Raw genomic sequence first — 13,256 nt, 5'->3', positions numbered from 1 at the left:
AATATAAATGTTAAGTTTAAATGTTTATAAATATACATAGATTTAAATATAATATTTTAGGGCTTGAAAAATAAACACTACTGAAAATGTGGTATTGTCCAAGACACAGTATGCAACAATCGTTTCACCACTAATGCCGACTTGAACCATTTCGCTCCCATATGCTGGGGTTCGTACTGATCAGAAGTCGGAAACGGCCGACTTTAAATTTCCCCTATTGTGTTCAAAACAAGTCAGTAGTCAGAAATCCTTTTTTTTTTTACTTAAGTCAGAGTAGATGGACTCGTAGATTAGCAAAGTCTGACTTTGAGTAGCATTCCATTGTATTTTAATTTCACTGTTACATTTAACAGTTTTGACTGCAGGACATTACTCTCATTACTATTTGACATTATTTTCAGTGAAAATTGAAGATCGATACGGCTGTTACTCAGAGGTTCGAGTAGCATGTTCCTGCAAAACCAGAGTTTGCAGCTTCAGGACCGCAGGTCTAGGGTCCTGTGTTTTTCCCGACAGTACCACCTTGCAATTTGGATGACAACCGCCTGCATGATGGATGACAGTAAAAGTGTGAGTACCGGGTCTGAATGACTTGTTATTTGTTTAATGTTAAAAGACAATTCCGCTGTCTTGAATTAATAGCAAAGTTAATGTTAGCTAGTTAAAGTAGGAGTAGGTATCGTTGATAGTAAAAGCATTTTCAACAGTTTGCTTTCTATCAGTTAAAAAAATTCTAAGTTATTTGTGTTCAGACCCGTGTATAATGGCTTGCTATTCTATATCAATGTAATGACATATTTAAATGATATTGTCTAAAGATAATCTATTTTCGTTAGATATCATTTTGGCCTTGCTCTGTTGAAGAATGTGTCCCAGTAGGAGGCTGAACAGGTCTACCTTACTGGCCAAATATATCAGGTTAGAGTACATAGCGTATTTTCTTTTATACATTTGCATAAAATCTTAATCAATATTATTCAATGCCTCAAGAAATTGTAATGTTAATTAATGTACTCCTCTTTTAGTGTAACCAGTATTTATGTTAACCTAGCAGTTATTATGTTTTCAGTGTTTTTCAGTGAGATGGAGGAATTTCCCAGAGGCATTGGAAACCAACTACACAGAAAGAAGGAAAAGTGTAATCAAAGACGGTTGCATTTACATTTTGGACTTTATTTCTTGTATGTTTTAATCTTTGTTCAATGTGTGCATGTTCTTGTTTAAAATTTTATCTGAAAATCTAAACGTTTTTAATACCTTGCCTTGCTAAATGTGTATTAGCTGAGGAGGATTAAAGAACATGTCTAAACGGTTATGTTTAGCCATGGAATCTGTCTGTGATTTAATGGACAGGATCTGTAAATGCAGCCTGGGGTTAACGACAGTGTGGTACAGCGGATACAAAAAGCAGAGCCTACAGATGATAAGGTTCTGCCATCGCACTCAAAAGGTTAGCAGCTAATTGCTTGAAGGTTTTTGGCTGAATCTCAGAAACTTGAGTTCCTGCCCATGAGTGAGGGGAAGCAGGAATTAGATCATTAGGAATGTTGGGAGAAGGGACCAGCAGAGGCCCCTACTGAGCCTCTTCTTGGCTGGATCTGACTTGTATACACCACTTGAGGGAATAAGTTACATCATTGGTCAGACAAATGATGTTTACATCAACGACTACTGATGACGTGTCAGGTTTTCACTAAGACAACTGATGATGTAACGGCTTCTTGATGTGCAGTCCCAATTCGTAGGGGAAGATTTCAATCACTACCACTTGCGGCTCCGTTTCAAGGGCCAAGATAAACCTCGAAAACAAGGGGAGAAGGGGAGAAATGGTTTGGTCTCAATAGGGACAATAATAGGTAAAAAGTTTGATTCCATATTATCCAATGGTTGTGAAATACAAAAATGGACTTAACTACAGCTGTCAGAGCAGGGAACACAATTGACTCATTCGTCACTAGATGCACATAGGGCACATGTGCTGTCCTTGGTGGTAAAACCTTTTTTTATTTCAGAACAAGCTTGTCTGACTCTATGTTCTCTTAGACATATGCTTGTATGCCTCAATATTGGAAAATGTGTGTTTGAAGATATACTAGCTATTTTACAGATGTGAATTAAAAATCTGTTAACAGAAGAAATCCCGAAACCACCTCTGTGGTCAGAGTCAAACCAACCCCTGATTGATTGATTGTTACAAGATGTGGGATAAAATGAGAGATACTATGGACTGCAATATACTGTATGACTCAAGACTGGATAAAACACAAAAACCAGCCCCTCAGAGAAAACCAATTATTACCCAGTGATTGCACTATAATATAAAATTTATTATGCTAATGTTTAACTACGGCAATTATTTTGCATATTTTAAATAATCTTCACCTGTGCAGCTTGAAATATGGGATGTACTCAGGTTACTCCTGAGGGTAGCTTATATAGCATAGCCACTGTGAAGTGTTATCTACCACGACCAAACATTCACAGTGCTGCCTGCCTTTCATGGGGAGAAGGAGAAGCACTAATTGCAAATATATATATATATATGGGCCATTCTACCGAATTGGTTCAAAGTAAGGTCCCCCAACAAGAAAAACTATTTACAAAACAATTAAGTATTCATGTCATAGATATTTACTAAGAATGTGTTAAGGTCTATTTAAACCCAAGACATTAAATGAGATAGGGATAAGCTAAATATATACAAAATCATCATTTATAGGGTACTTTCTATTGGGAAGTAGCTGTCCCCAACCCTGACATCTAAATTTCAATTTCTGAAAATAACACTTTTTAATTTTTTTTAATTTTTTCAATGATCTTATTTCAAATATCTTTATGATTAAGTTCAAACAGAACTTGGACGATTAAGATTTATTGTGGGTTTAATTTTGAAATTAAAAAACCATGTCCCCAGTTTTCATGTCACTACTGAAACACAAGAGTTTTAGTCCATTGGCTGAGTCTGGTTTTTAGCCACACCCCTGCATTTTTGACCAGGCAGTGACACTGCATTCCTGTCCCGCATAGCTGAATGGTAAGTAGCTAAATCCCATAATTTGGATATAAATGTGTTCCAAGGTCTGAAAATCAGCGTGTAACCTTAAGAATTGTCACTACCGAACATATTCTCTTCAAGTAATTAAACTTTTTGGGGTTTTATGCAAAGTATTATGTTTTTATGTGTGTACACCTCTTCAAAGATGTATATGCTAGCCATGTGCTAGCTAGCATTCTTTAGCTATGCTCAAAGTTAGCTAGAATTGTCACTACCGAAACAGTCACTACCGAAACATATGGTAAAGTTTCGGTAGTGACATGATCATTTCGGTAGTGACAAAATGGAATGGTGAGTAGTTCAATCCCATTATTTTGAAATGAATGTGTTATATGGACTAAATGGTAAACATGTAGATAATGCTAGGTTAGGCTAACCCTTTCTATCTGAAATTGTTCAGGGAGAAAGAATCATAAGACACCAAAATGCCAAAAGGAATTAAAAAAACTGGAGCAGAGAGGTTGAGAAAATACCGACAAAGAGTGAGGGATGACCCAGTGAAACAGCAAGAATATTTAAGGAAGGAAAGAGAAAGAAATACGAAACGAAAGGAAGAAGGAAAGTTTAAATGTATCAGTGATTTATCCAACAGGGAGCAAAGAAAGGTCAGAAAATCATGGAGGAAAAGACAGCAAAAGCACAGGGTGTTGGTGAAAAGACAGAGCGAGTTGGAGACATTTTGCAGAGCTTCCACGCAACCTCGCTCTTCTAGTGAGGCTGAACAGACACCAGAGCATAGGCCTGCAGACCAGAAAAGGACGAGATGTGCAACTAGCACTTCTAGCGAGGCTGATCAGACACCAGAACATAGACCTGCAGACAAGAAAAGGAGAAGGACAAAAATGTGCTACTACAGAAAATTACAGCTAGAACAGAAGGTCAAAGACAAGCAGCGGAGGGAAGCAACATTAAAAAAAAGATGTCAGAGGTTGAGGTTGAGGTTAACATCAGAAAAGTCAAATAGTTCTCCAAGAACGAAAACTCGGAATGATGTACAGAAGCACAGAGTTCCTGCTCATATCAGAAATACCCTGCTTTTTCACAATACACTCATGGACCAAATTAAGAAAAAATACAAGTCTCTTAGCTATAAAGAAAAAATTGCATTCAGAAGAGCTGTCTCAGACAGGTTGCTCAGAAAATACAAACTTGTTAATTTGCTCAGAAATACAGTTGGTATCTCCCACAAAGTCTACAACAAGACTGTAGACAAGCCACAGCCGAGGTTCACCTATAAGAGAAATGTTAATAAAAATACCATGGACATAGTTAAAATGTTCTTAAGTCGAGATGACAATAGTCGGGCATCAGCGGGGAAGAAAGAAACAATCACAAAATTCAAAAAAAATAAACAAAAGAGGTTCCTCTCTGACACAATGCTGAATTTGCATCAGAAGTTGATGCTGGAGATGCCTCATCTGAAGCTGTCCTATTCACTTTTCTGCTGGACAAAACCTTTTTGGATTGTTGCCCCAAACCTCAACAGCAGGGAAACATGTGTCTGCAAACTGCATGACAATGCCCAAATGAAAGCAGACAGGCTCAAGCACCTTGGTATTTTTAACTCACCGAGCTTGAGCAAAGTCACAGAGGAGTTGTGCTGTGACACTCAGGCTAAAGCTTGCATGTACAGGGAATGTCTCTCATGTAAGAACAAGTCTCTCACACAAACCACAAGTACTGGTATAGAAGGAACAGAAGCCACATGGTGGTACCAGTGGCTCACGAAAAAAGAAGATTATGAAAAAGAAAAGGATGGAAAAAGACAGAAGATCACTGTGACAAAAACGGTTAAACAGAGATGTGAGGGCAGCCCAGAGCACCTTTTGGAAGATTTTGAGAGAGAAATGAAAGCCAAAGTGTGCAAGCACTATTCCTGCATAGATCTCTGAAAGAAGATGAAGTTATTCTTCACATTGACTATGCAGAAAACTGGCAGTGCAAATATGCAAAGGAGGTGCAGCAAGTCCATTTTGGAGCATCTCACAGGCAGACTACACTGCACAATGTTGTTGTGTACACCACAGATTGTACACTGACATTCTGTGCCTTGTCACCTTCCATGAAGCATGATCCTCCTGCCATTTGGGCTCAACTTGAACCCGTTCTTCAGTTCCTGAAGGAAAACCATCCGAGGATCCAAAAGCTCTTCTTCATCAGCGATGGTCCGACCATGCAATATAGAGGAAAGAAGAACTTCTATCTCTTGAGCACCATTCCTTTCCAGATGGGATTTACTGCTGTAAACTGGAGTTTCCTGGAAGCTGGTCATGGGAAAGGGCCGGCCGATGGCATTGGAGCCACCATGAAGAGAACAGCTGATTCACAGGTAGCCAGGGGTACTGACATACCCACACCGAAAGCCCTCTATGACACACTCCTTCCTCTCACCAAAGTCAAGCTCCTCTACGTGGAGGAAGACCAGATAAGCAGAGTGAGCACACTCCTTCCAAAAGAGCTGACCACCATCAAAGGTACACTGAGCATTCATGTAGTTGTCTGCACTACGCCTGGCACGATCCATTATAGATTACTCAGCTGCTTCTGCAACAGAGAGGTCATCTGTCCCTGTTTCCTGCCATCGTCCACCAACATTGCACCACAAGTACAACCTGGAAGAGATGTAAGAACATCTGAACCAACAGGCCCAGAAGATGGAAGCCATGGCACCTCAAGCTCTGGGTGTGAAGGGACTCTCTGTCCAGTTGATGACGTCACTGAAGACCTTGTTGGAAAGTGGCGTGTCATCACATATGACGATGACCCAAATCCTGGAATTATTGAAGACATAGAAGAAGGTGATTTGTACATCTTTTCTTTTTTTCCACACATATTTCAACATTTAGTTACATTGCATGATATTTCTCTCTTTCCATTTATTCTCACTTGGCCATCTTCCGTTCTCATATTCCAATTGCCTTTGACTCAAACTTTATTTCATAGTCTTGCAATAAGATTGCAATACAAGCAATAAGTATCATGTCTCGCCTAAAGTCATTTTATTTTACCCCTTATCTGTCTGTAGGTGCCCTTGAGGTCAATGTCATGCACAACATTGGGCGAAACCGCTTTTATTGGCCGCGACTAGAGGACAAGATCTGGTACACAGTGGACAAGGTCGTCACCTTAATCCCTCCACCAGAAAACGTCACACAGAGGCATTTCCAGATCACCCCAAGAGTGTTCACCGCAGTATGGGAAAAGTTAAAATTGTGAATGCATTGTGATGGTGTCTGACACTGAACCCCCTTAAACATACAGTACAACAAAATATCAGTTATTTGTCAATGTTTTCTTCTTCTCCTTTACTGAACCCATTGGGTAATGTTTGTACTTTAAATGGTTCTGGACAAACAATTGTTATGTTCTGTTATGTTGTTGTTATGAATAATACAATTATTCTATTGACCCCCAAAACATTTGTGTTTTTAATATTCCCAACCTAAAGCATGTTATGAGTTAAGATTAAGCAATAAGGTTGAGGAAATATGATACAACCTTGCAAACAAAATACTGTGGTCACTACCAAAACAGTGCAGTCACTACCGAAACACTGGATGTTTTGTAAAAAATAGAGTATATTGAGTTATCAACTAAAATGTTATGATACTGATTGGTTAAATGTATGTTCAATTTCATCAATCATCAACTCTGGAATCAATATGATCAGTATTATGCATTTTACAAAGAAATCTTGCATTTAGATTTTGATGAATTGTATAAATTGAACTTTGAAATTTTGTAAAAAAATCATTTTTATTGATTTAATTGTGAAAACCTTCAAGAAATATTTTTTTAAATACTCTTCAGAGAAAGGAAGGAAACACAATCTTAACAAGTTAATAATAATACTTTTTTACCGTAGTTTATTACTATGTTTCGGTAGTGACAATTTTTGGGAGAGGAAAACATTCCAACACAGTCTGAAAATACAACATAAAAATTGAGGGTTCTTTTACTAGATATGTGTACTTTAGATATGGTACAATATATATACGGGAAAAGTTTTGGGAATAAAACATACAAAATTTCAAAATATTTCCAACCGTACTTTGCACCAATTCGGTAGAATGGCCCATATATTAATTGTAATAGTAATTGTAATACCTTATATTTAAGGGTATGTGTCCTGTAATATGTAGCGTAATACATATTCAAATGAACCCTAAAAATTATTAACTATTATCATGCTTATGTTAGAGTATGAGGATGAAGCAGACATCTGTATGTGAGAGATGGATGACATGACAGCTCCCCAAAAGTAAAGCCAATTAATCTTGGTGGTTTTCTGCAGTATAAGTCATAGTCAACAAGTTTAATTGATTTTCTCAAAAAATTATTTCTTTCATTTTATTTACTGCTTATCACACTGATGTATGTCCAAGTGTTCATGTCTCTAATAAGTTTGGTTTTAATAAGTTATTGGATGCTATTAAAGATGCAAAAAGGTTAAGACTTGCTCACAATTGGTTGGAGGGATCTCAATACTGCGGCTTTCATTGGAAAACTAATTTGACTAACACCAGGCTTAGCAAAATGATTTGCTGTGTGCTTTGACTTTTCGGATTGGTCCTTGTCCCCTCTCCTAATACAGAGGAGGCATGTAACTACCTATACTGCAACCTGCTACCAAGGGGTGACTAAAATGTTTTGGCTTCGTTTTTGGGAGCTGTCATGTTGTCCATCTTTATATTATAAGGTATAAGTAATTTGTTCGAATAAACAACATTCATAAAAGAGAGGTGGCACATTGTATTTCAACAGGCATATTTTCAATAACAAAGATTTATATATTCTCCAGATGAGGAGCCAACAAATAATGGCTCCCAATTTTACTGTATATGGCAAGCCTCTGTAGTGGTAACAGCTTCTCAGGCCTCGGTCCAAACCTGCACTTCCTTCCTCATCCTTTAATCAGTTCTCCTCCAGGTCCTCCAGTCTCATATGAATATAAGCAAATATAAGCACTTTTCTTAAGTATCCTGCCACACCAACATTTAATAGAGCAGGAGTAAATCAGCTCCTGAGCAGCTTTTAGAGGGATCATCCATCAACTGATCCCCTTTCATATACAGAGTTGTATTCATACGCACTTGCAACAGCTGAGTGAAGAAGCTTAGGCAGCATTTTAGCCACTAGAGGATGTTTAGAGGAACCCTACAGCGGCAGTGTGCTCATAGATTTCCAGTCCTGCCTGAGCAAACCATCGATCCTATGACAAGAGTGGACTCAGGGATATCATCTAATTGTGAATGTCATTACCATGAAGATACGAGTTTACTGAAGTTATTGTTGCTGGCCTGACACTTTTCCTGAGCCAGTTAAAGGTTTTCCAACTTCAGCCATGTAGAAAACAAGTTCATTAAAATCCTCTTGTGTAAAGTGTCATCATCATAACGTTTGTGCTTTAAAGAAGCATTTTTAATACAATCGTATACATACACTGAGCACTTTATTAGGAACACCTATTTATCAATAAAAAGTAATTTCAGGCAATAATGGGGAAAATCATGGTGTATGAGATTAGTGAAAAATATATCTGGTGAGCAGCAGTTCTGTGCTGATGAGAGAGGTCAGACTGAAAGTCACTCAGATAACCTCTCTTTACCACTGTGATGTGCAAGGAAGCATTTAAGAATGAACAAGAGGTAAAACCATGAGGTGGATAGTCAACAACACTGGACAGTTGAAGACTGAAAAACATAGCCTGGTCCGATGAATCTGGATTTCTGCTGAGGCTGATGCTGGTAGAGTTACAATCAGGCGTCAAGAGGAATTTTGTCTTCAGTAACTTTGGGACCTTAAAACTCATCAATCATGGTTTAAAAGAGACAGTTTATCTAGATATTATTACTGACAATGTTCATCCCTTCATTGCCACAGTTCACCATCTTCTAATGGTTACTTCCAGCAGGACAATGTTCCATGTCACAAAGTTAAAGTCTCAAACTGTTTTCATTAACAAAACAGCCACCGGATGTGAATCCAGTGGATTTGGTTGAAGATGAGACCAGCCACTTGAATGTGCATCTGGTAAATCTGCAGACATTATGTGATGCTACCTCAGAGGTAAGTTTTCAACAAAATGTGGACTCCATGACAAAAATAACTGAGGGAGGAACTACTTACACTACACTAATACCCCAGTATTAGAATGGTGTTCCTAATCACTTTAAATGTTTATTGAACTGACATTTTATATCTGTGTTTACCTTGTTAATTCTACTTTTATTCAATTGTATATTTATCTATTTATATTCACATTCAGGTACTGACAACTATTTAAATACTGTTTGAAACATAGTGAAAAAGACCTTGACACAATCTCCTGAATGACATGCCCAACTCTAATATCCCATGTTAGAAATGCATTAAACAGATCTTTATCAGAAAGGATTAGTTCAAGTTTTAGCAAGCATCTCAATTTGAACAAAGAGCTCAGTGTGAAATGGTGGATGAGCAGTCTGCGTCACAGGCCTGTGGCGGACGACTGCTGTAGGTTGAGTCTGTCATCCAAAACCTCATGACACCACAGGTCATGATGACTGTGTTCAGGGAGCCATTTTCCAGTGCTGAAGTAAGTGCTGCCAGGCAAGTGCAAGGACGATCACAAAACCCTCTGTATCATTCTGGATAATTCATTCTTCAGAACCTGCAAGATGCTATTTTAAAAACCCGTAGTTGTTTCTCTCCTTTTGGAGAAAGTAATGACTTTTCAAGTCTGCACTGCATTATTGTCTCTTATGTTTTATTCATTTTTACAATGCATCACATCATCTACAACAGCCTGCTGTAATTTGTTTCTATGGCTGCACCACAGTACACACACACACCAGTCCTTCTTACCGTCCTCTCTTCCGTACCGGGTCCTTGCCTCTGGTTTATCTCGTGGCTGTCGGGTGGTGGGGAGACACTCCGGCCCTGAGGGTCCACCCAACTGTAAACATGGTTGGTGATGTAGCCTCCAGGAATCCGACCCATAGAACACACTGACATCGCAAGCTGCTTGCATCCCTTCAGCACCTACATCAGGAGAGGAGGGTGAGACTGTGGATGCTCTAAAAGTGCTTCATCCAATAGACATAATGACCAACCAATGAAATCTTCGAAGGCAGATATTTCAGCGGATCTCATGTGGTTTAAGTTCTCACCATGCTGCAGTGGTGTATAACAGGATCTCATACACCTGACAGTGACATTGTTGTTGGTTATGGTTACTACTGAAAACAGCCAGGTATGATCAGAGCTGCCAGGGCTGTGACACCACCAAGACAAAAGTCACAGAGAAGAATTCATGTAAGAGCTAGAACTTACTTATCATAAAACAGATGGTATAAACAAGCATCTAATGAGCATTAATGGCACAGTAACTAAGATCGATGGTTTCCATGTGCATAAGTGGATGTAGGTAAGCACATGTTACTGTTTCTACAATAGGCTTTAAAGCAACACTGTAACTTTGACTGATTAACAGCGCCCTCTGCAGGCACACGTGTTGATTAATTCTGCTCTGTGTTTCAGCGATAAAGTGGTTTTCATGAGGAGATATAACAAAGCCAATCAATCTCATGACCAGAGCTCTGACTGTGCAGTCGTAATCCAGAACCTGAATAGCTGCAGCTGTAACAAACTCTGTTTAAAACCCTAACCCATATTTTAAAAGATTCCTTGCTGAATATTGGAGATAAACGCTGGCTTTTCTTGAAATCTTCGTCCTTTTAATTAACTGAACATTTAATCCCTTAATTTAACCAAGTGTTTTTATTGCCTAAAAAAAATATGACAGTCAGAATATAAACCTTGGGATCTGGTGTCACAGCAATGCTCTTTGTACACACACATCCATCCCGACCACTTCCTACCAACTCTTATGTAATGCATTAATAAAGTTTCATGCATTAGAAGAGTGTTGACACCCAACATAATTCAGTCAGCAATTACATTTGTCCTCACAATGCAATTTAGAGAACAACTGATTAATATATAAACATATTTTCTGAGGGACAGGATTGCCAATGGACATAAATGTTGAAATGTAAATCACACAATTTGTAGGACTGTGGGCTGGTCCAGCCAAGGACAAAACATTATCTAAACCCACAATATTCTGCCAACACCCTTTTTTCCACCAGAACTGACTCTTATTTAATGTTACTTGTGCTCAGGCTATTATTGTAAACACTGGCTCTGTAAATCACCATTCCCCCTGACTGCTGGCACAGGTACACCTTTGTCTGGTGTTGAATCACTGCATCATCTCATCTTATCTCCTTGAGTGATCTCGTTCTCCTCTCAGCTCTGCTATTGCCTCGTGCATCGGCTGTCACATCATTTAGTTGTTTAAGAAGAGAGGGACAGAATTAGTGGAGGCTTTGGGGCTATGGCGCTGACTATGACTGTGACTCACAAAGACACTTGGACATATAGAAAAAAGAGGGTCCGAGTCCGACCTTCTATGGCCTGATCATCCAAGGCCTCTCCAGTGTTCAATTCTTTGAAAAAGGAAAAGGAGATATATAATAATTAATTAAAAATAATTCATTTTAATTACTTTGGTTTTCATATTTAAATCTGTCTTATTCAGACATCAAATGCTTTTCAGAGTCTCCAAAATGTTTCTGAACAACATAGTTCACAAACAAAGGGTCTGATGAATGTGTCTTTTCACTATTTTTAGTCAGTGTGATGTTTATCTGAAAACAATTGCGGACATTTCCGCCTGCATCAAGTGGACACATTTGGCAGCTTCTGAGACATGAAAGCTGCTTACTTTTTTTTATTTCCCTTTTGTATCACTCCTATTTTGGGCTCTTCTCTGACACTCTGATCCACATGAACATAAAATGAGTGATTGTGTTAAGGCACAGTCGCTGGCTGAGGGACACTTCAATATGAAACATGGCGGCAGTGTAGAGGTCACAGCTGAGATGGCTCTGCTGCAGGATCGCCCCTGTCATCATAAGGGCAATGGGCCATGCTGTTTTTAGATTTTCTTTCTTATTGTCTGCAACTGTCTGCCACTGGGGTTTCATTGTCCTAGAAACCAAGACAATAATATTTCCTTGCCAGAATTAAAAAATGTCTGGAGTTTACAGCTGTCACTTACTCTTTTAAGTGATTTATGAACATTGTCTAAACGCTGCCACATCACATGTGGATTATCCCTGGTCTGGGAAAGACTGCGGACCGCGACAGAAACGACTTTTCAGCAACTCTGACTTTACATTGAGGTCAGCCATTAGGTTAATGGCAATTTTGAGTCTGGCATTGTTAGCAATCCTACCCCATCTCCTGTCACCGTTGTGCGTGGGTCCACAAGACCATACAGAGGCGCACAGAGCTCTGCAGTGCCATTTCCAGAGCAAGCTGAAGTTGACTAGTTTGATGACCTGCTAGCTCAGGTTGGTTCCAGGATCTGACTCTGTTGAGTGTAGTTTTCATCGAAAAATCATTCGCCCCCTGTAACATCAGGCATCAGCAAAATTTTCAATTAAAGCCCCGAAACAAACAGGCAACAAAATCAGTAAAATGTGCCTGTTGTCATCTTCTAAACACATAGAATGTCTGTATTAAATTTGGGAGCTCAACAGATTCCTATAGGACCACGTGGCCTAATGGATAAGGCGTCTGACTTCGAATCAGAAGATTGAGGGTTCAAGTCCCTTTTGGTCAACCTTTTTATTGAACCAAATGTCCACTCTGCATAGCCATCAGTAAAAACTGCTTCAAAAAAGCAAGGTAAGCTCTTAAATCACACATCAGATCTTGATGAATGAATTCAAAATGAGGTTGAAACGGTCAATAGAAACCAAATTCATTAACCCATAGAGGGCTGGATCCAAAATCCAAGGAGAAAACTGAAATCACAGGTGGATCCAACTTGCGTAACTTTTATCACAGCAACTCATAATGTGACTCAGCACCATGTATGGCCCCCACGTGCCTGTATGCACCCCGACAACGTCTGGGCATTCTCCTTAGAGTCGGCGGATAGTGTCCTGGGGGATCTCCTGCCAAACCTAGCAGATTTCAGGAGGAGCCCAGCTCAAACCGTCCCTCTCACCATGTGCAACTCCCCAGTTAAAACAGTGGAGTCATTCAGATTCCTGGGGACGATCATCGCACAGGACCTGAGTTGGGCGGAGAACATCACCTCCATCATCAAGAAGGCCCAGCAGAGGATGTTCTTCCTGCGGCAACT

The 13,256-nt window shown here is 39.3% G+C and overlaps 1 protein-coding gene across 1 annotated transcript in view; it reads right to left on the bottom strand.

Annotated features, from left to right (window-relative positions):
• Positions 1 to 13,256, bottom strand: part of LOC128439046 (whirlin) — a 123,932-nt gene that overhangs the window by 42,037 nt on the left and 68,639 nt on the right. Inside the window, exon 2 of the mRNA XM_053421866.1 lies at positions 9,902 to 10,078. Coding sequence (XP_053277841.1) covers positions 9,902 to 10,078 — 177 coding nt within the window. The remainder of the gene's footprint in view (positions 1 to 9,901; positions 10,079 to 13,256) is intronic.

This window comes from Pleuronectes platessa, chromosome 4 (assembly GCF_947347685.1).
Source record: "Pleuronectes platessa chromosome 4, fPlePla1.1, whole genome shotgun sequence".
NCBI lineage: Eukaryota > Metazoa > Chordata > Actinopteri > Pleuronectiformes > Pleuronectidae > Pleuronectes > Pleuronectes platessa.
This window is presented reverse-complemented; position numbering and strand designations above follow the sequence as displayed.